Source organism: Buteo buteo, chromosome 13 (genome assembly GCF_964188355.1).
Source record: "Buteo buteo chromosome 13, bButBut1.hap1.1, whole genome shotgun sequence".
Taxonomy (NCBI): domain Eukaryota; kingdom Metazoa; phylum Chordata; class Aves; order Accipitriformes; family Accipitridae; genus Buteo; species Buteo buteo.
In genome coordinates this window covers 14,814,118-14,837,804 of record NC_134183.1, presented here as the reverse complement: position 1 = coordinate 14,837,804, position 23,687 = coordinate 14,814,118, and the positions used below count along the sequence as shown (strand labels likewise).

Genomic DNA, 23,687 nt, shown 5'->3' with positions numbered 1-23,687 from the left:
GTTAACAGGGGAGCCTTGAGTAGAGTAAGCTGCAACTTGCTTTGCTTCTGCAGAAGGTCTTTTGTGATGGGCTCTGTGGAATTAAAAGCCAAAGTGGAAGAATGACCCTGAAACTGTCTGTGATCCCCCGATGTTAGGTATTTTCCTCAGGGACTGCTATAAAGTCAGTCCATGCATTCATTTCGGTCTTCAGCCTTTAATTCCAATGGGGAGCGATAATGATTAATTTTGTCGTGTGAGTTTTATTTGACCTCTAGGCTTCGCTACGTCTCAGTGTGCAAAACCGAGACTGAGCTTATCATGGATGCGTTTGGTTGTCTGTCATACCTGGCCAGGGAGCTTTCAGAGACTTGACACCGAGATGCATTTGCACACGAGGGCAGCAATGGTGTTTCAGGTCTTTGTCTCCACTGTGCTAGACTACAGCTGGCGTTCCAACAATCAGCTTTCTGAACTGGGGTTGGAGGCTCGGATATTAAACTTGTGGGCTTCTTGAGCCAAAGGTAGCATTCCTTGATGAATATCTTCATTCTCCTGGCTGAGGAGTCCACCTATCTCTTAAGGTGTCCCCTCAACAATTCCCTTTCTTCACTGAGGTTTTTCTCTCAGAGGCTCTTCTAAAATACTTTAAATGTTGAGTCATCACCTCTTGATTTGAATTAAGCCAACTGTAGTAAACAGTCTGCTCCTCAAACCTCTGAAGGGTTCAATGATTTCATGCTTACTTTGCATTAAAGTTGGACAATGTAACCAATGTCCACACTGAAGATGGAGACACAACTATTGTATTTAATTACATGTTCTGAGGATGGGTGTGTTGCAGAACTTCCATCAGGGTGCATACCGTAGTATGCAAGATGACAGATGCAGTTTGCGAAACCTTCCTTGCTTTTGAAGCTAACCTTTAGGTTGCCTGCTGGAAAAGGCTACAATTAGCTAATGTAACATTCTTCAGCAGAAAAGATCTAGTGTGTGAAAAAACAAGATATTTAATGACCTGAGTACTAGGTGTCAGGTTGACCTTATTGTTCCCCAGGCAGTTACAGATGAAATTGCTAGCTCCAGGAATCCTGGATGTGACAGTAGTATTAACAAAAGATGCAGTGGCGTCTCTTAGACAGAGGCAAATAAGTAAAATGAGTGCGCAGGAGCTCTTGTCAGCAGTTTTTCTTTCCCCTCCAAACTACTTGTGAAGCTGTTGGAAAATCTAACATCAGTCCTTGCTGCGTCTTGAGCCTCAAGGTAAACTTGAGATCTGGAGACATTTTTTTGGAATATGGTAATGTCAGTGCTCACAACAGAACAGAAGCAGGCTGTAGAAGTGCAAAGTCTTATGTTTTTCAGGAAGAATATGAGCAAAGTTTAGCTAGCTTAATGGCTTGCAGAAACCCCAAGTGTCTCAAGTGCTTGTCTGTAGTTGAAAATCCACATTTGAAAACATTCTTGTCACCTTCTGGTTACTGTAGTTAGCTATCCACTGAACTTTTTTTTTTAAAATATTTTGATATCGATCTTTTTTTATTTTTTCTTATTTTTTTTTACTGTTCAAGTAAAGCTGAGTTTACGGGCAAGCTCTTATTAAATTTGCTCTTCTTCCTTATTTAAGCACAGAAGACAGATGCGTGTTTTTCCTGCTTGTAGCTCTCACATTGTTGCAATGTCTCTCCTTAGTTGGTACACAATTAGAACCAGTTTATACTGCGTTTCCTGTACTGGGTCTGGGATTATACCTGACAGATCACTTTAACTTTTGTGTGGCAGTTGATTTATTCAGAGGGGGCCGCTGAGTGACTAGGGGCTCTCAGTTGTATAGCAACTTCTTTAGACTATGGAAGAAATGAATGATGCTGCTTCATCAAGAGAAGATGCAGATACTTGTGATAGATCATTTTATTGATGTGCCATAGCTCCATTCATTTCATCGATAAGAATATAGTATGTAATGTACTTTTTGTTTTTTTCCTCTCCAATTTACAGGGTAACTGATAGTGGATACCTTCACTTCCTACAATGGCACAAAGATCCGGACAGGAAGATCCGGAGAGATACCTCTTTGTGGATAGGGCTGTAATCTACAACCCTGCCACCCAGGCTGATTGGACTGCTAAAAAATTGGTGTGGATTCCTTCAGAACGCCATGGTTTTGAGGCAGCCAGCATCAAGGAGGAAAAAGGGGATGAAGTGTTGGTCGAACTGGCAGAGAACGGAAAGAAAGCACTAGTCAATAAAGATGATATTCAGAAGATGAATCCTCCCAAGTTCTCCAAAGTGGAAGACATGGCAGAATTAACCTGTTTAAATGAAGCCTCTGTATTGCATAATTTAAAGGATCGGTATTACTCTGGGCTTATCTATGTAAGTACTAATTATTAGATTCATTACAGGTGCTAATTCAGCTGAACTTACCTGATTCCCATTCTTCTACCCATTTGAAACAGAGGAAGTGGGTCTTGTTTCTGATTTTGGTAGCCTAAATACTTTAGTGTCCCTAGTATTTAGGTTAGCCCAGGGTCTTTTTCCATGCTGTGTACAGGTCAAGAACTCTGTTGTCATAAAACAAATAATAAAAAATTCTCCTATGGAAATAATTCTGCAAGCATCTTTCAAAAATAGAATGCTAAATGGCAACTCTGGGTGCTTAGCTCATGCCGCTCGTTAGAGCACTTGCCTCAGACATGCTTAACTGATACAGTGAATAGTATCAAATGGCTTGTTTGAGCTGACGAGAGATTACAAAACCTAACTTTGCTGAATTACTCTTGTTTAATTGCTCATATGAATAAGCATATATCTTGTTTTACCTTGCTGCGTATTAAAAATTATAATAAGAGGCTATGCTATTATTTAAAAGCTGAAGTTGGAGAGTGCTAGGAATGCCAAATGTCTTTTTGGAATCTAATATCAACTTAGTGGGCCAGGAAAGAATGTGTTCAAGTGCTTAAAATAAACCAATAAGATAAAGCTTTCTTTTTTCAGTGGTTTTGAAGCACTAATTGGAACATCTGGCTTATCACTATCTTTCTATAGAGTTAGGAATCACAACGCCATTGATGCTGCTTTTGACCCCGTTCCTTCCTTGAACAATACTAAATGAATGTCTGTGCTGTACAGTTAAGAGTAGCTCCTTGTCTCTTGGCAAAGTGATTGCATAGTGACTTGTTGAGTCAGAGTATCATTAAGAGCTACAAGTAGACTTTCTATCTTAAAAGAAACTGGAACATCTGTTTAAATGCTTGGCTCATTTTAATAAACACTTGTTCTAACACTTAAATCCACTTTATTTAGTTCCGCTAGTTAGTTGGCTCATTTTCCCCTCCATTTGGGTATTAATGGGGTACCTTTTTTGCTTAGACCTTGGTAATATTTGGACTTCCTAAAAATTATATGCAACTTCAAAATATTCTTCATATTTGTGCTTCTTTGTCAGTTTCCTCTGTGGGTTTTTGGTTTTTACCCTTCCAAGGCCTTCCACCAAGACTCTTACAGCAGAGCTCAGTGAAAAATACTTCTGGAATGCTTTCTGCAAGCTTATAAGTAAACTAATTGGATAATTAGTAAGGACTGGATTGAAAATTAAAAGTAAACAAGTTGATAGGTCAAAAGCTTTCAGTATATGTATCAATCATAATGCTAGTTGTTATGAAATTCATTACAACTATTACAACTGTATTTCATTATGAAGGTTAAAAGCTGAAGGCCTTAAATGTCAAAGCAAGTTCCAGTCCAAGGACTCCATATAGTAAACATAGCCACAAATGCTTCTGGAGGATGGCGTTGAGAACCTGTCACTCTTCTATATACACAGATGATACAGTACTGTGTTACTTTGGATGACTGACAAATTAAAAACCTTCGCTTTTTGAAAGGCTGGCTTACTGTATATGTGGAGTTTAACTGATATCCTATGGGTGACTTACCTTTTTTTTTTTTTTTCCCCACTCCCCCTTCCCAAAAGGGTGCTTTCTGCTTTCATTCTTTAACTGTTGAGGCAGACTCTAAAACTTGGTTCCTTGGCATTGAGATACTGCTGTCACATAGGAGGATTACCTCATCAGTATATTACTAATGACCTCCCCTGCCCCCAAGCTGGAAGAAGTTGGTTGGGATCAAGAAGCTAATGGATTTGTTGGCCTTAACTGGAGGTCTGAGTTGCAGGAACCTTGCTGGAGGATACTACTCTTACCAAGAATAATGTTTGTATGCAGCTGTAACAATGAGTTCTTGTCTGAAATTAAAATTCAGCTTGTTTTTTGAAGGGGAGGGGGAAGCGGTTGCAAGCACTGTTAGAGTAAAGGCTAAATGCTGGCAAAGATCAACAGGCCATGGAGAGAAACTTCATCAAGGACTTGAGCTGGTGGGGATTTTAGTTCTGGTAGGGTTCTCTGTCAGGGATCCCTAAACTTCTTGAATGTGGCGCTGTCATTGCTGCTGCTTACTGCACAGCCCAGAGCAATTGCCATTGCTTGCCTATCCTGCTGAAGTTCTTATGGCGTAAGAAAAAGAGTCAAAGTTAACTGAGCTGATGAAGAGAATTATGGTGGTTTGGCTGTGACAAGAGTTGGTTAAGGGTATGTTTTGATTTCCAGATAGTACTCCCATAATAACCAAACTGAAATCTTGTATTTTGATGTTGGTCTCAAGTAGTTAAGATGGAGATGGTAAATCTGATTTGGTTTCCTTTAAGTCACAATAGGCAGCATGCAGTGTTGCCTTTCTAGGAAGTAGAAGATGAAGGTCTGTCAACTGAAGTAGATACGTGTTTCCTTTCAATCCCTAGAAAGGAAACAAACGAGTTGAGGGATTTGGCCAGTGGGTCTAGTCATCTGTCTATAATCTACCTCTCCAAGATGACACTGCTGGAGGAACAGGGAGGGCTGACTAAAGCTAGCTAGTGCCAGTCGGCATGACCTGGGCAGTGATGCTCATTCCATCAAGAGTTTCATGTGACATCTAAGTAGGGATGGCGAGGAGTTTCTGGAACTTCTAGCATTTCTAATGTCTGCCAAGTGGCATGATCTGGGGCTCTGGGTTGCATCATTACTGTGCTGTGGGAGATGAACTCAAATGGAGAGTGTGGAAGACCAGTGGCTTGTAAAAGTGTGATGTCCATGCTTGGTCCTGTCTTTTATTTCTGGTCTGTTCATGACAGCATAGAAGATGAAAGGTAGCAGAACTTGTACAAGAACTGCTGGGAAGAATGGTTGGAGTGTAAACTATAGAGATCCCAGTTTTGCTTTGGAGATGAAATAACTTCATTTCTTGCTCCACTTTTAATATCACCTATTCCATTTCTTGCCACAAAGTTTATTTTGAGTGTAATTGAAGAATATGTTAGAAAAAAGTCTTTCCTAGAGAAGCTGTACTATCTTTGCAAATTCTTTGGGGTATATTATATATATATATTTTCACCCCTGAGAATGGGTAAATCTATCATTGTGAGTTCTTGCACTTGGACTTATCTCCTTAACCTGTCAATGACTAAGCATGGTAGTGCAGAATCTGAGAGTCCCCAAGAATATCCCTGCTCCTGTTTGAGGCTTGGTTTTCATCAAGTGCAAGTGTTGGTTCTGTGAAGGTGCAGCCATCTACAGCAGTTTTTTTTTCTCATTACTTCTACCTTTGGTAGGCATTTGTACTCTTCCATGTGTTTCATAGCTGATTTTTTCCAAATTTTGTGCTTTTCTAGGGTTATCAGCATTTCTTATGGCAGGGATGTATCATTTGAATCACTAATATTCTAAATTGGCCTCTCCTGTCTTGCTGTAGTGGCAGCTTCTCATGGCTTTTGGTTACCTTAAATGCTTGTGAACTGTCAATTCTTCAGCTTCATATAAAACTACTATTTTGGCTGCTCTGCTTTAGAGTGCCCAGCTTTAACACTAGCTTCAGCCTGTATTTAGTAATATCCTTCATAGCTGTAGATCAGAAACTGGAGGTAGTTCATTGTAAGGGCACCCAGGAGGAATACCCAAAGGCTTAGGAGGTCCTTTGAAGATTTGGAATAAATGTGATTTTGCTCAGACTGGTTTTGTGGTGGTTCTTGAATATCCTTATACCATGATGAACTGAGTTCCAGATATCTTTCTGGGGGCATTGCTTTAAGAGTCTAGTTATCAGAGGTTTTGGTCACCAAGGTCTGTAGCCTGAGTGAGGAAACATCTCTATTTTTACAAGACCTGCATGTAAAATGCCATTGTGAAGGCACCTAGATATCAGCCCTAGATTTTGGTTCCTGCTTAAGTCATGTCAGCAAAATAGGATTTCATGGGGTGGGGGGAAATAATCTTTGAATCAGACAATGAAATGGAGACATCCACTGGAAAGAGTGGAAGTTAAGGGTCTATCAGCCTTGAATGCTAACAGGTTCTCAAGACCACTGTTGCCGTAATGATTTGTGTCAAGCTGTAATTGGGCAAGATGACTGCTCCATGTCACTGCTTCATGAAGTTTGGGGTTTCTCATGAGCTAGCTTCCAAACTCTTCATGGTCCAATATGGTACCTGAATGTAGGAAATCACTGACTTCAATTTTTAAACTGCTATGCTGTAAGCTGTAGATGTTCAGGAGCAGTTTTGTTCATGGCTCAGGTTTGTGGTGTCAGTTTGCTGTTGGGGGTGTGTGTGTGAAGCCCAGCTGAAGAATTGACTTTGGCTGTCCAAACTATAGCTGTCTCCTTCAGTTGGAGTCCTGGGAAAAAGGAGACACTTGAAATGGGTCTCTGGTTTTGGTTGGAAGGGGTGGGAGTGGCAGGGGAGATAAACAAGAAGGAGAACTTAGTCTGAAAATAAGGTGCTAGGAGGACAGATGCTGCACTTGACAATATGGAGGGGAGAAATACTTAGTTGCTTTGGTGGACGGCTACAAATAAGGTCTGAAAGCTGCAAAGGAATTTCTGGTGTAGGAAGAGGTGTTTTTTTCCGTCTTGATCTCTGCAATTCAATATCAACAACATATTGGCTTCAGTGTCTATTCAGAAAGCTTATATATAGGCATGTCAGTTATGTTCAAAATTAGGCTTCTACTCAAAGTTTACTATCCAATTTGACTCATATAGGTGATCTGAAAGGAAGAACTGTGTCAGTATTTTTTTTTTTTAAAGTATTTAGGTTGCTTTTTACCATTATGTTTTCTCTGCACTTGGAAGAGAGACTGACTAGTTAGTGTGCAGTTTGAGAGTCCTTTTTCGCTTCAGGGCAAGATGGTTGGTTTGTTTGTTTGTTTTTTGAGCAAGAGCTGCTATACCTCTTAAAGTGGTCAGGAGTGTTCCTGATCACTCTAAATAATGTTTCAATGCTTTGTTAGGCAGCATTCTGGATATAACTTTCCTAGAGTTTTGAATTTTTAAGTCTTTTTAAAAAGCATTTCAGTTACTCAAAATGCAGCTAGTTGCATAGATCAGGAATGTAAATACCTCATTTCTACTTAGATGGAAAGCAACTTGTTCTTGATATTGCAGACAATGGAACTCTGCTTTTGTGTCAGTACCTCTTTTGATGGCAAGAAAAACCCTTCCATTTCCCTTTTAAAGCATACTTCAAATGTTTATGTTCTTACATACTCTATTAATGAATGTAAAAACATAACCTTATGCTCATCTTGTTAACAGAAATATTTTTTTAAACCAAAATGGGTTTCTTGTTAAGTGCATTAGCAAACACTAATAGTATGGATAGCAAACAATAACAGTATGGAGGTTTGACACACCTTACTGATTTTTCCAGACAAATATAACATCTGAGTTGCAGATGGCTGTATTTTAATGGTCTGACTGGTAAGTGCAGGCTAATACCTGAAAAGTTCCTGGATAAATGGCATGTTGTCTACTCAATGGGTCTATAAATGTTCGAGTTAGAAAAGATAATCAAACTGAAAGAAGATATCACAGGACCAGAAGTCTGTCTTGTGAAGTCAAAAGTTCCCATTCCTGTATCCCGTGCTGTAAGATGGGATGAAGAAATTGCTCCCTCAAACATAGGGTGTCATTAAGCTACAGTAAAAACTAAGCTATTCAAAATCTAATGGGCTTTATAAAAATCTATTTAAAAAAAAATGTTGCTGTTGCCACATCTGTTCTAGTCCCAGCTGTCCTGGAGGAAGTCCATTGCCCACAGTTGTGATTATATGTAGTTTGCTGATACAACCATAAATCATTGCAACTACTACTTAACTGCTTCCTGACCTCATTCAGTCAAAAGGATTAGAATTAATAGAATTTCTCAAACGCTTGACTTCTATTAACCCATGTCAGTATCCAGATGGCCTCTTGCCTTGGTGTGACTGTATGTGGGATGTTCCCCTGGTCCTGTCTGTTGTTGATGAGCCCATGTCCCATGTTTTGGGTGCTCAGCTAGAGAGTTTAAGGTGGGAGCATGTGGCCTAAGATGTGTGCATGCTGTAGGTGAAGTCAAGTTAGAAATGACTAGTTTTGTTGTTCCTCGAGGAAGGATAAAAAGATGGTGAAGCAGTATTGAGGAAAGGTTTAGATTCAACTTCAAAGTCCTTCAAACTCTAATGAACTTTACATTATCTTCCCTGCTCACTCCTTGACTTTTTTTTTGTAAAGACTTTTTCAAAAGGGTTGGAAACTGTTTATGTAAGGCTGACAGCTCCTGGAACCTTGCTGCTAATTATTTCTCTCTGTGTATATGCCTACTGGGTTTTCTTTCTACCAGTAAAGAAGAAAACATGCTTACTATTGTGCAACCAAAAATACTTTAGCAGGTATTTTTTGATAATTACAAGCATTACCTCTGTAATTGCTCTGCAGCCCTGTGCTAATTTCATTTTTTAATGTACTTTCCATTTTATTGGGGCAGAAGGGGGAACGAATGAGAAATACGCTGTAGTCCCTAGTTCCAGAGCCTGCTGTGGGTAGAAGCTCTTACAAAACTGCACTTGAGGAACTGTCTATAAGCTGTTTCTTCTCTTAAGCTGCTGCCTCTTGTGAGGCCAGAGTGTAACCTAGAACAATCTGTGTTATTATGTAAGCTTCTGTGTTCTGTTTGCTTTAATTTTCGTGCTGGTCCAGTTGGGAGTGTTTCACATTATGGGGTAGTGAAGACTGATATCAAAAGAACCTGTAAGAAATTTGTTTCTCAAGAGTTTACTTAATTTCATCTTCTTCCTTAACACAAACCAGTCACTGGATCTAGTAAATAATATAGTGCAGAAGAAATGCCGGGGTTCAAATTATAAGGGCTGTTTTGACACAAGAACTTATTTTTAAATTAACTCTGATTTTCTGGAGAACTCATAAATGTGATGAAGTTGAGAGAGTCCTGTGTAGGGTTTTACTTTGTTAGAAATGTCAGAGGGATTTGAGGGAAGTGAATCAATGCCCTCCTTGCCTTCAGGCAAGCAGAGGTTTGAAAAAAGTGCATGTTCTTGTCATATTCTCTGCTTCTATTAAAAATGGTAGATTAGCAGCCTAAAAAGGTGCAATAAATTGGATTATGGACTCCAAGTGCTCTGTGGAATGCACTGTGTTGCAAGACACCCCTTCAAGCTGTATGCCTGCATCAGAAGGCACAGGTAGCCTGTTCTAAGCCTTCTGTAGAGCAATCAAGCTCCAACATGCAGCTATACAGGAGCCTTATGAAAGGATATTAATACTTTTCTGACCCTGGTGCAACCTGAGATCATGTTTTATGTCTTAGCAGTTGCTGTGGCTGAAGCAGTCATGCTGTCTGAGTGGCTGTGACACTGAGCCTGTCTCTCTCTGAGAGGTGGCGAGTTTACTAAGCAGGAGTATAACCTGCACAGCTGATTTAATGTTGGTTTTTATCTCCTTAAACACATAACCTGAAGGCTATAAATGTGAAACTACAGTACTGGTGAATGTCCTCTCTTTAGTGATAGTTGTAGAGAATATCAATAGATAAGTCCTCTAAAGCTTGGGCTGTGCTTCAATAGCTTGTATGTGTGTTGTGCTCCTTCCCTTTCTCATTCTCCTCGTGCGCAAATTTTACTCTTCAGTTGCCCTGAGTAACAGTCAGTGGTGCTTGTCCCCCAGCCTTGGTCAGAGCTGAGGTTCCCATTACCCTGCAGGGGGTTCCTTTCCCTTGTTGGCAGCCTTAACTCCAAGCTCCTGGGTGCCAACAGGACTCTTCTTCCCCCCCCCCCCCCCAAACTAGCAGTTTGGGCTTGTACAGAGATGTCTGCAATAACTTCTGGGTTCCAGTTTTGACTGTGCCCTGGCTGGGTAGTATGGGCTCATGGTGGTGGTGTGGGGGCTGCCCATGGTGCTGGGCCAGCTGTGTGGCTCCTCTGCCTCTGCCCTGAGGAGAGGTGGGTTGTAGCTGGGGATTAGCTGCTGTGCAAAGCAGAGAACATGTTCCACTCCAGGCCACAGCCTCACTTTTCTGCCATTGTAGACTGAAGAGCTGCCTGCCCTGCTTTAAGGCTTGAATTTAGGGTTGGATAACTGCATCATTCTGGGGAAGAGATAGTACATGAGAAAACCATGCCAAGATCAGAGGACTTAATGGGAATTGGAGTGTGAAAAGCATGTCCATGACCTCAGGAAGTGAAACCAGACAAGAAAATGCTATGATGATGCAATTTACCAATCTGGAGAACGTGCTCTACCCCATTAGTATATGGGATACTGCTTAAAACAGGTATTGCTTTCTAGGCTAGAAACTGCTGGTTTGTATTTCAGGTAATAATAGGAGATGTCTAGATGCTTACTTCAGCTTAATTATTTATGTAGTAATGGAGTAAATCTGTCACTCTCTATATTTGAAGAACTGGAGATAAATGTTGAGCCTGGATACTCAGGTGATGCAAACTGATTGTTACAAATCCGAAAAACTTACCTGCATCTTGCTAATGCACTCTGAAGTGATGTTTTGAAAAGGCCTTTTGATGTTGTGGCAGGAGGAACGAACCTAACAGTTGTAACAGCATATTCCTTGATGCAAAAACTGTAAAGCTGAGCTATTAATCTAAGGAATTGTACAAGGCTTTTGACACTAATACCACCATATGTGTATACACAATGGAGGTTTCATATAGTTTTAAGGGAAGACAGGCCATGAAAACCTTTCTTGCTTTGGAGCCCACACTCCAAATTTAGAGCCTAAATTCCCATGTGCTTTCACCTGGAAATAATGCACTCTCTATTTGCTAGTAGTTCACTTACATATACCTCTTTCTCAGGTTGCTTACTGCTAGGAATATAATGTAGTCTTCAAATAGGCCAGTGCCAGGAATCTGAACTCCGCAGTCTGGGATAGCTTACTGAAATCCAAATTACTAAATGATATACTACTGGATAAAGGCTTGTAAGCATCTGGAAACATTCAAACTCCACAATTAGTGTCCTGAAGGAGAGTTTGTATAAGAAGCCTCTGTCAGAGCACTGCTTTACTGTTTGTCTCTGGAGCCTTGCCTAGAGAGTGTACATTCCAACCGGCCTTATAGCTGTTGGTTGATATTGTCTATATCCTGTTCCTTGGTAAAGCAAAAATGTGTGTGTTTCAAGCAACTAGCTTGTTTGCAGCTGATCCCATGATCTCAAGGTGAATAAGCATCTTTATTTGCCTTTAAGTTCTTAATATACATATCTGCCTCTGTCAGCTGAAAAATTATTGAAGTCTGGTTCTTCATCCAGACTGGCTAGTTACTGTAGCTCTTCAGTGCTTGATCCCAACTGTAATTCAGATATGACAGTTTTGGCAGAGTCCAACTACTGCAGAACAGAGAGGAGGTAGAGGACATCACTCTGCCCCTGTGGCATGTCTGAAAGCTCTGGGCATCTTTAACAGCTACATGGTGGTATTCATTAAGTAGGGTGTCCGTTTGTAAGGCAGGTATGCAAGTATTACTGTTAATTCTTTCTATAGCTGGTCACCAAGAAGCTTTTCAAGGTGTGTAAACAATCTCAGCCTACTGTTCATGTCTTCAATTTGCATGCAGAAAGCCCGTACCTCCAATCTGCTGTCTTAGAGTAATATACTTGTATGGTGATACTTGCAGTTATAAAATAGCTGTATAAAACTTTTGTACCATATACTTCCCTCCCAATTAAATTTGACTCAATAAAAGCATCCCTTCTGTGTTTATATGCTTACCAAGCCACAAAAAGAACCCACCAATGTGTTCATATGTTGCTTTCTGCAATAGATGATGGTCATGAAACTTGGGAGCCTTGTGGGAGAACTCAGTTCCATCTTCCTTTGAATAAATTAAGGCTGTACAGTGTGGTGATGTTTTGAAGACAGTGTGATTTTTAAATTCTGCAGGGAAACAGCAGGAGAGTGAACAGAGTGACAAATGTGCAGGAAATCAAGATGTTGGAGTTCAAGGTGCTGCATGTGAAGAGCTATGTTGTGATACAGACTTAATGGTCAGGGATAAAAGCCTATCCTTTAGGTTTAGTTTCAAATAAATGAACCCCAGCACTGGTGAAACAGTAGAATTTTGTGCTTCCTAACTTCTAATTTTTCTAATTTGGCCTTGTTCAATATAGAGCTTCTTAAATTAACCCTTTTCATTTGCCCATGACATTTGCTGGTCTTCCTCTAGATTGGCTGAGTTATGTTGGCATCTAGCTGGACTTTGCTTATTCTGATCATTCCAGGTTCACTAATCCATCCAATTACTTCATTGGGAGATACCTAACCTAGAAGCCTTTCTAGACTATCATCAATAGAGGTCTGAAGGATTGTTAAGTTTGGTTTTATAAATTATTAATTCTTTATGTAGCTAAACAGTAATAACACTTACTACATGTCTGTGTTGGGGAAATAAACAAAAGATGCCAAAGCAACTCGGGGGAGGAGGGAAGGATAATCTTGAAATAGCTGTTCTTATCCTAGCACTTAAGATTTATTTTTTTTTTAACTTACAAGTTCAGTTTATTCATGTCTGGGGAAGGGCAGTGATACTGGGGAAAACCCAACAACTTTCCTTTGTGAACATAAAAGTACCAAAACAACTGATAAAAGTTTTAGATTAATTTGCAGAGGTGTTGATCTTGAAAGAGGGTGACTGTAATATAGCTAGTATATACAGCAGTACCCTTACAGTTTAACTATCAGTCACTGTTTTGAGAGTTCCCATCCACAGTAAGATACAAAACAGCAGCCCATGGAGGTAAATTGCAAGTCTCTGAAGCTGGGTGGGTGAAAAACAGACCTGGGCTCAGAACTCCTGCTGGATAAGAGTCCAGAATCATCCTGGAGGAAAGAGGTCTGCTGGCTTAAGTAAATGTTCATGCCATTACACTGGTCAGGGGGTGTGTTGGGACAGATCAGGAAATGGACTTTGGCTGTGTGAATTCTTTTGCTTGTGACCGGATCCCATTTGCAGTCAGCAATAAACAAGTCTTTTTTTCATTAGATGTGGCTGTAGTAGAAAAACACAGTGTAGGTGCTGTTTGGTGATTTTTGAGCTGGTGATGATATGATGGGCTTGGGGGAAGGTGTGCCTTCCTTCTAGTTATCTTTATTTGAAGACTAGAATGGAAATCAGGCTTATGGTAATTCTCAATGCCTTCTTGTCATCTGTAGTAATTATAGATGAATGTGGATGACCTCAGTTGAGTACAACAGGGAACTGGCTGGCTAGGAAGGTAGATCCAGTATTTATCAATTAATTGGCTCCTTGGTCAGTTGTACCATGCTATTAAAATAACTGTCTTGCCTTCCCTCTCTCCTAAAGTATCACTAGTGGCCATGAATGATTTTGATCAGGGAACTGATTCTATTACCAACCAATTCTCTTTGAAATTTATCTTCAGTAGTATCCAGCTCGGTAAGTTACTGCAAGGGTGCTGATGCTGGCAAGAGGGACAGTGGTAGGAACATGAGGCTGGGGAGGAACTGCCCACTTGCCAACAGACCCATGCTTATGTTGAGTTAATGACTGATAAGTTGTTCTTTATGCTTGGGTCAGTTGATGTGATAACATCTGTTTCCTTTCTCTTGAGAAATAAATACCTTATTACCAAAGATGTTTGCCTAGGTAAGGTACTTCAGTACTTATCACCCAGCAGATCTGACCAAAGCAGAGAGGTTATTGTCCCATAAGGACATAAGATGTCTTTATGTCAGAACATCTGGCATAAAACCAAGTTCTTTTTTTTTACCAATGGTGCTTCTGACTCAATTCAGAGATCACCTTCGGTCTGTCTTTCCAGAATCCCTTGGAGGTGTAGAAAGAATAGGGCACCTTTTCCTCCAAATAAAGTCTTTTATATATTAAAAAAAAAAAAAAAAAGGCAGATCAGGAATTTCAGCTACTCTGTTCGTACAAATGTAGCAGAAATATTTTTTAAATCTACAAATGTTGTAAGAATAATGAGCTACTTGCTTAATACTACAGGCTTTTAACAGCTGTTAATGCTGTCTTCTTGGTATCTCTGTCCCTTATCTTCTCTCAGCCTGCAAAGGTAAAAACCACAGCTTTCCTGACATTCAGAAAGATACTCCCTGTTTTTGTCAAAACTGATGTGTCTTGCTAATGTTCCTGTGCTAGTAAAGGTGTGAATAGTATTGATGACCAAAAAGAACACACTTTCAAAGCATGTGATGAAATATAGGTGAATGGAGAGGTTTTGCTTGCTTAAAACCCATCATTTTGCGTTGATTCTGAAAAGACAAGAGCCATCCGGATGCCTTGGTTTAGGGAAACACCATGGATTAGCTCTGTTTTTTGCATGGTGCAAAACTGCCTGTCTGTGAGCTTAACTTTTGACAACTAGTAAGGCCCATACAGCCAGACGATGCTCATCTGTCCCTCCCAGATAACAAAGTATCAGTGGCTGACTGTATACATTTTTCTTTCATATCTATTTTTATGATAACTTCCTTATAAATAACTTCTATGGAACAGAGATTGAACTGTTCTGAAGTACTCTTTGATATTTCACTTACAGGGAAATGTGGACCTGTATGTATCGTTTGCAATGTGTGCTCAATTTTGTAAAACTTCTGGCGTTTTTTGACTAAACAGAAATGCCTCAATAGAAGTCAATGAAATAAGCAATGTAAAATTTGTTCTTGAGTTTCTTGATGTTATAGTAGTCCTGATAACTTCTGTTCAGTATCAGCTCGAAAAGCAGAGTATGAAATGGCATCTGCAGTGCCAGCTGCCAGGCTATCCATCAGCTGGGGTGGGACAGTGGAGGGAATGACCTCTCCAGGAGGAGACTGCTTTGGGATTGAGAGGCTGATGGGCAGGAAAGACATACAAATATGAAAGAATAGTAGGATAGCAGAAATAGTGGTGGTTGGAAATAGGCTTTTTCCTTTTCCAAATTATTTACTAGACTAATCGAGACAATCAGTTCCTTCAAAAATGAGAAAATAACTTTGAATGCACATTTTGGTGAAGGAGTTGAACATCAAAAGTTGTCTATAAATCCTGTAACTTGGCAAATGGGAGATTTAAATATCTGTGGGAAAGAGATCAGATGCTTCACTTCATGTTTACTCCCATTTATTATCTTTAAATTACTTTTTATGCAGGTAATTAAAGAGCCTTTTAAGAGAACTAGAAACCAATAATTTGAATATAGCATGTACTTTGAGTTGCTCAAGAAAAAGGACCTCAATTTTGTTCTAAAATAAATAGTATAGAACCTGTGAAAAAACTTTTCTGCTCTTTATGGCTCTATTTCAATACTGTTTACTAACAGAAATGTTGTTTCTTTTTTTAAGACCTATTCAGGGCTGTTCTGCGTAGTTATAAATCCTTACAAGAACCTCCCGATCTATTCAGAAAACATTATCGAGATGTACAGAGGGAAGAAGCGTCATGAAATGCCACCGCACATTTATGCAATATCTGAATCTGCATATAGATGCATGCTACAAGGTAAGAATTAGTTAAATGTTACTTAACAGTTAGTTGACAGCTCTTTGTAATGCACCTAAAACTCAGGAGCTTCATTATTCGGCTATATAGTAACTTCTAACATGATCAGAATATTTTCTAGTACTTGAAGGGGAGAAAAAAGCTTTCTTATCTGGAACCTTAAACTTTCAGAGTAGAAATAACTTGGAGGTTGACCTCTGTCAGCATATACTGTGCCAGCTGGTGGCACTGAAAGTTGTATTAGAAACACTTTTTTCTTAAAAAAAGAAGAGAGAAGATTCATGTCAAAAGATGTTAGTGCACTGGCTTTGAATGAAGTAAGAATGAAAAATTGTGATTGAAAAGGGAAAGCTAAAGTATGTTAATGACTTGTTTCTCTAATTCTATAAAAATGTTGGTGTTTTGGCAGCTGACGAATAATCTGAAGTGACAATGAAACAATAGTATGTTTCAGTTCAAAAAGAGGTCAGGGAAATGCTTAACCTCTTAAGATTTTTTTTAAATTATTTATTTTTTTTCTCCAAACTGGTATAGGTCATGTCTGTAGTAGAATAGAGAGTAAGTTTAAGGTGGGCACATGCTTCAAATTTTGGCTTTAGGGCTGTGCTGGACAAATAATGAAAACTGTGAATCTGACATTATATAAATGTGTTGACATAAACACATGCTGTTGAACTTGTAAAATTGCACTTCTGACATAGTATGTTGGAAACACAGCTCATACTATCCAATACTGGCTGATATTTAGGTGGCTGTTTTACTGAAGTGGGAACACCAGGATGTTGTATCTAGAAAAGTGTGTGTAATGAAGAGGCAGGTCTGAAAAACTTACTATGTTTTCTGCTATAGATGTGTTATAGGTGTACTGGAAGTAGGTTAAAAGCTATTTGACCTAGTTCACACAGACTAAGAAAACACTGTTTCTGCTACCAGGTTAACCAACCATTTAAGTGTAAATCTTTTTTAAAAAAGACATTTCCCATCTTTAAATAAATCACTCTAAGTCTTTGTTTCTTCAGTTGTGCCTTTGTCTTTAGGGCTGCTTAATAATAAACTACAGATTGCTGGATTGCTGAGTGCTCTTTCACCCCAGAAGAAACTATGCCATCACCACTGAGCAGGGTGATGCAGGGGCAAGCAATGGAAGAGCAGCAAATTGGGGCCACCAAGAGTTGTCATGCTTCTCAATGGATATTTGGGGCTGTGTTTTTATGGAAAAAAGCCAATGGCCTCTTGACCAGAACAACAGCCTCTAATAGCTCCCATCAGCAGACCCTCTAACAACAAGTTTGTGTGGAAGAATAGAGCAAACTTTAAGATTATTTTAAGGAGTTTATTCCTAGCAGTCTCAAATGGTTTGTGGATAAGGGCTTCCCACTCCAAAAGCTCAATATCTTTTGAAATTGTCTCAAGAAGTTTTGAAAAGTTCTTGAGACAAATGTCCTCTAATAAAGTAAGTCAATGTCAGTAGTTATCACACTTCAGGTGCTCTATATATTTGTTCACATACCATGCTAGTACTGATTTGTATCTCTGGAGATCTTGCTATGTCTACAAATTTTACTATTTTTGGAAGATGAAATGAAAAAAATTTTTACATGATGGTACATGTTTTTTTTACAGTTTTGTCTTGTTTCTGTACTGATATATGGAGGTTTATATTTTGTATCAAATCTCTGTGTGTTTCTGTGCTTGCTTTCTTTTTGATTTTGATAGTCTGAATTCTTTTCATTTGAAAGAATGAAGCCAAAGATTGGAATAAGAGTAGATGAAAAATATGCAACAGGATCAATTTATTAGGGTATAACTTCAAGGTTAACTAGATCTGTGTATCTAGTGCCCTTTACCTGTATGGAGCTACTCCCTGTTTATTTTAGCAAGCGATTGCAATCAACCAGTGAATTTCCTGTTGATGGTTTGCCTTCACAACTGCATTGCCAAGGATAAGTAAAAACTCTAGAACAGGCATTAACAGTTTCGTGCTTGGCAAATATTTTACTAAACCAACTGTTCTTGCCTGATTGGGTTGGATCAGAGGAAGAGAAAAACAGGGCTGCTTCTGAATTTATAGGGGACTCATGAAACTGTTTACAGACGCTGCTTCTTTTAGGAGGAAGGTGACGTACAGACTTCTGGAGATACACTTGCCTGAAGTATGAAAACTCGCTGCTATTTGTATTGGTGATTTTATACAATCACCCTGGCTTTGCACAGGCTTATGAAGCAGTGATCAGTCACAATAAGAATGACTAATGAATATGTTGAAACGGTGTAAGTGGAGGAGAAATCTGGGACTACGCCGCTCAGTGCTGGTCCCTCTTTGCTTACAGAGCCTCTAGATGGGACCTGGTGCAGAGAGACAGGCACTTCAGGGAAATGAATTTAAGTCTTCATGTAAATAAAACCTGCAATTAAAACAACTAAGGTTTTCTAATCATTAGGACATCAAATACTACTTGTCTTAACAGTAGGAGATTATTACAATATTAAACATGTTTTCTGGCTATCAGTGGAAACACAAGGTCAACTACTGAGTTTGCCTAGAATTTGGTAGGGAGAGCTATGTTTTCCCTGCCTGCCAAAGATTTAACATAATGCACAAAGTATCCTTAATTTTCTAACTATACTTTATGTTTTGCTGGACTTTCAGTCTTAAACTAAAGGAACAGAGAATGTATGTCAAACTTTTAGCTAGTAGAAATAGGTCTCTAATCACGAACTACCTGTTTGAATCACAGCAATTCCGATTAAGTCATCAGCAGTCTCTGCAAGCACTTAATTTGCAGCATAATCCTTGACTAGGATGCTTTTGCTGGTAAGTTACTAACACGTAGTTATAGTTATAAACCTGTTTTTCTGCAATTCATGTCCATGTTTGTGCACATGTTGCTTTGGGAGGTAGAGACAGGATGGTAGAGTGTAGTAGTAGAGGAGATTAGTTATTCCAGTACTATTGCCAGTCATGATTTTGCTGTTATAGCATACTCATAGATTTCTTTTGATATGAATGACTTCTGTGTTTCCCATATTTGATATCTAAAGTTTAATTATTATGATTCAAAACTGAAATTGAAACCATAGGAGTGCAATTCCTTTGGATAATATGAACATACCTTTATAGAAATACCTTAACCACTAGTTTAAGTCAATGAAAGTGGTTGGCTGTATTTTTCTGGCCTGTTCGGTATAATCCATGTTTACTTTCCTTGTAGCTAATCATAAACTACTAATTTTGTAGGTGTTTGTGAGACGTGCTTGCACTCATTAACAGGATACCTGGACCTGAGGTGTGACTCTGAACAACATTATCTTTTAAAATGCATTTTTTCTGTGCTGGTAATCTGGTACAGGGAGTAACCTGTTACTCAGTATCTTAATGCTTTCATGCCTTTAAATCAGAGCACAAATGATGAGAGATCAAGTTTTTGCTAATCTGAAGTTTTGCATGTTTAAAACAATACTTGTGCTTAAACAACAAAATACAAATTTCTCTTGTAGATTATGAAAGCAAAAGGATTTTTGGTTGGCAGAACTGACGCATGGTCATCTCAGTAGTTATTCCCTGTCTTTAAATGTTGCTGGAAATACTCCATTCTGTTAAACTGGTGATATAGATGGAGCACTACATTTCACAGTGTGCTCTCTGTTAGGAAAGGTTGTATTGGAAGCATTGCTAACTGCCAGTCATCGAACTGCTTCTCTGTTTTTGTCCCTTTGAAGAATTTCCTGTTTAGGGGGACATTCAGCCCTGCAGTCTTCACAGGTCAGCTCTCATTGTGCCCTTTAGTAGGGAAGAGAATGGGCTGAAAATCTATTTCAGTGCTTGTTAAACATGGAGGACAAAGAGGTGGGGGGAAGAGCAGTAAAACAGAGTATGTTCAAGAAGCCCAGTTTGCCATTTTGGAGAGGGAATAGTACTCTCCAGAGAGATGTATTGGATTAGTGTAAGCTATCACAAGAAAGAGGGAGGTGCAGAATTGTTTTTAATGGCTGAGTGTTGCAGATGAACAGTTCAGTGGTGGTGGTGCAGCTGTGATGCAGTAGGGATTTGAGGCAAGTTTTGCGAGGAGAAGCAAACTTCATTGATTGCTGGATCTTATAAGTGTTGCCGCTTCTGCAGGACTTGTAGTAAAGATTAAATGTGAACACATTAAAAGCTAGCAAGGCTTTGGGTGCGTTTTGATTATGACAGGATTTCTCTTCAGGAAAAGGCTCATTACCCAGTGCCTTGACCTCAGAAGATAATAACATGCAATTCAGCTTTACATACTGGATTTCCCCTCTCTCCTAGCAATTATTTTTCAAAGTAGTGTGGTAGTAGGGTAAGTGTTACTTCATGGGTAGTTTAGTGGATTTCTCCTGTGCTTTCTCTTCATTTTCCTAATGTTATGTTGAAGCATAAGTACGCATAACCCAGAGGCTTCTAGGCATGTTGAAATTGTTTAGCCCTAGACAAAAATTGTATGCAGAAATGTGTAGGGTTGGAGTTGGAGTGCTTCACAAAAGAATGCAAGACTGAGCTTTTCACAGCTGCTGGACAGTTGACATGGTCATAAGGAATTGGTATCCTAATCCCTGTGACAACATTGACCTTAATTCTGTTTGGTAATACAATTTGCAAGACTTGCTAGTGGTCTGTAATGCTAAAAGTTATAAGCAGCAAGAAGAAAATGTTTTGACAGGGACTATGATTTTCTTTAAGAAAACTAATTGTGTAAGTCTAATGGTTCATCTATGACTATTTTACTGGCAATGGAGATTGGATTGTGTGAAAGCAGTACTAACATACAGTTTTCTCTAGTGCTTTTACCATACTTGGCTTTCTCTTCTCCCTCCTCCCTATTCTCCCACTGTATTTCTAGAGGAAGTATGGCATTGTTTTATTATGCCTGTTTATTCACTGACTCTTAAAAGTGCTTTGGAAGAAATATTAAGGAAAACTTGTTTGCTTTTTGTTGCCAAAGACCAGCTTGCCTACTAATATTACTCTTGTATAATTATGCTTAGTCTCTCCTTTTTATCCTGTTTCCCTGAGGACATCTTGATGAGCACTAAATTAGCACTGATATTTTAGGACTGCCTTTAATCCTGTTGCAGAGAAGGTTTATCGGAAACAGCATAATACATGAACACTTGGTGTTGGAGAAGCCAGTACTGCCTATAGATGCAATACTTCTCTCTTAAAAAACATCATATTCTTCTATATTTTTAGTTAATCTAGATTTAAGTCCTCCCTTTGGGGACCTTTGCCCCTCCCCCTCCAAGATATGGAAGAAAATAATTGAAACTAAAATATGACAACTCTTTTCTTTAAAGGTCTATTAAATCTTCAAATGGAAGAGGAAAAAATTGCTCTGAGACTAAAAAGCCTGAGAGTGATGACTAGTATTCTCCGTTATGTGAGGAGTATATAGAACCTCATATATGTGCAATTAATATTCTTGATATTTTCATTACATCTTGACTTACCAAAAGATTCCCCAAACCTTTTTAACTAGTTACAAAGTGTAGTATGGCAATTTAAACAGAACTAGCTGCTTGGTAAATGTAATGTGAAGGATTTATAGGTCTCTTTTATTGTTACCCTGTGATTTCTGTGTTTTCACTTTGTCCAATCAGGCTGGTGTGGTATATAAATACTTAGGTGACAATAACATTAACATCAAGATTGGTTTGTATACCAATAGGAACGTAATATAGAGTGGTCTTAATGGCTGAGTGGAGGGAAAGAGGTTCTTGAAGCAAGAAATGAAGTAGAAAAAAATGAAATCCATCATGCTGAAAGTCTTCTGTCTCGTTACTTTGAATTTGAAGAAAAATGAGAAATGCTTCTGTCAGCTGAACCTATTGTGCAATATTTCATCCCCTTCCCCTCTTTCTTCCATTCTGTCTCTTGATATTAAATCTGTGTGCTTAAGTGACTGTGAAGTTATTTTCATGATTTAAATTATAGCCCCTTGCTAGACCATCTCTTAATAACATCAGTAGCAATTACTTATTGAACAAACTCAATTGAACTTGGTTTCTAGAAATAGATTATAATATACTATCATGTCTTTTTCTTAACTTTTTTGTTACTATTGGAAAAGTTTTAGTACTTTAGTGCTTGTGACAACAGTTCCTAACCTTTTGTCTTTCTCTGTGTCAAAATGTGTTTGGATCCCTGTTCTTTATTGCTGTTCAACCTCAAGGTTACAAACTTAATTAGGCATGATGATATTTACAGTAAACAACTCTTTTCTTAAGGCTTAGTTGCTTAGAAGTGTTACTTGAAGTGGTTGACTTAAATTTTTTTTTTGCATAACTACAAGAACTAACTTTCTTTATATTTAAAAATGAGATAGGAGTGACATTTGTTACATAAAGAATTCTTAGTTTATTTGGTGCCTTGGCTGTTTTCTCCCCACTTCTGAAGTGAAGTGTTGCAGCAGATTAGGCAGTTCCATGATTTTTTTGGTTGATACTCTGACCAACTGATGATTTTAATTTTAAAACTTGCTATGCAAGCTGGCATTATAATTGAATTGTGACTGTGATAGCCTACAGACAGGAATTCAAGACTAAGTGCATCCAACTTATGAAATCATTCATAAGATGAATCATTTTGTGCATATTACTCAGCCAGCACCTGCTTCTATTCTGAAGCTTTAGTTTAATTTAAGCTCCATTTATTTCTAGGTAGTTGTGAAATGGATAATTCACTTCTGCTTGGCTTTAGCCTTCAGATGACATACGTCAAGATATTATTGCTTGTGCAACAAAAACTTAAATATCTTCTAATCTTGACAGCACATTGCACTGTGACAGCACTCCTAGGTGTTGCGTGTTTTGCACAATGACTGGTTTTTGTAAGTCATGTCTGCATTCCTCTGGGGTGTTGAAGTAAAAGCTTAGCTATTGTATAGCTGCTACTGTTAGCAATTGCAGTAGCTCCTTTTTCCTCCCCCTTCTTTACTTAGTTTCTTTGGTATACTCTGGTAAGAAAGCAACAAGAAGCAGGAGCAATTTTTATCACTTAGCAACTGGAGAGAAGTGGTGAGGGGCTGGTGGTGTTCTGCTCTTTGTCTTCAATAACCCAAGGCTCACATCACCAACACGATTGCCAATTTATAGCTCAGTGTGTACCTAGCTTCTTTTCACTTGTCCATACTTGATGCTTTCAGGTATTTGGCTGCTTAGGTACTCCTGACAGACTTTGTGTACGTTCCTCAGTGATTGAGTTGTGAGATGTTGTGCACCTTTAGTATGCTGTTTCATAAAGCAAGGTGAATAAAAGCTCATGGCTTTCTGAATACTCCAGGGCATTAAAATTATTGTATTCTAGGGCTTTTTCAGGGTGATGGTAAAGCCATCAGATGATGTGTAGAAGGAAGGCCCAGAAGAAAAAGTGGGAAAATTGTGACTACCTCTTTATGTGTGTCTGCTAAGATGTTGTTTGGGGAAGTTCTCAGGCTGGGGATATTCCTTTGAGGAAAACATCAGGGAATCACTCTCGAACTGAAGGGTTAGTATATAGAAAAATGATGGCAGCAAACTGCAAGAACTAATTTCTTAATCTCAGAGATGGAGTAGCTGACTGGGTGCTATAATAACTGTGCTGCATTTGGCACAAAACATTTGGTACTAAAGCGCCCAGATGTTAGCTACTGGGTGCCATCTCTTTGAGATTCCTTTACAGATCTGGGAATCTGAAGACCCGTATACTCATGTTAGGTGTCAAATATGTCAGTAGAAACTGTTCCAAAGTATAAAACTAGCCTTTGCAGGAACATACATACACATATAATCATACATAAAGAATCCATATGGGTTTTCTAAAGAGAGGTCATGCCTCATGCATACAGATTCATGCACAGATCAATGTA

At 38.9% G+C, this 23,687-nt stretch overlaps 1 protein-coding gene across 1 annotated transcript in view; it reads left to right on the top strand.

Annotated features, from left to right (window-relative positions):
- The window catches only part of MYH10 (myosin heavy chain 10), a 104,662-nt gene that overhangs the window by 889 nt on the left and 80,086 nt on the right, over nucleotides 1-23,687 (top strand). Inside the window, exons 2-3 of the mRNA XM_075044849.1 lie at nucleotides 1,978-2,355; nucleotides 15,666-15,822. Coding sequence (XP_074900950.1) covers nucleotides 2,011-2,355; nucleotides 15,666-15,822 — 502 coding nt within the window. The 5' untranslated portion in view covers nucleotides 1,978-2,010. The remainder of the gene's footprint in view (nucleotides 1-1,977; nucleotides 2,356-15,665; nucleotides 15,823-23,687) is intronic.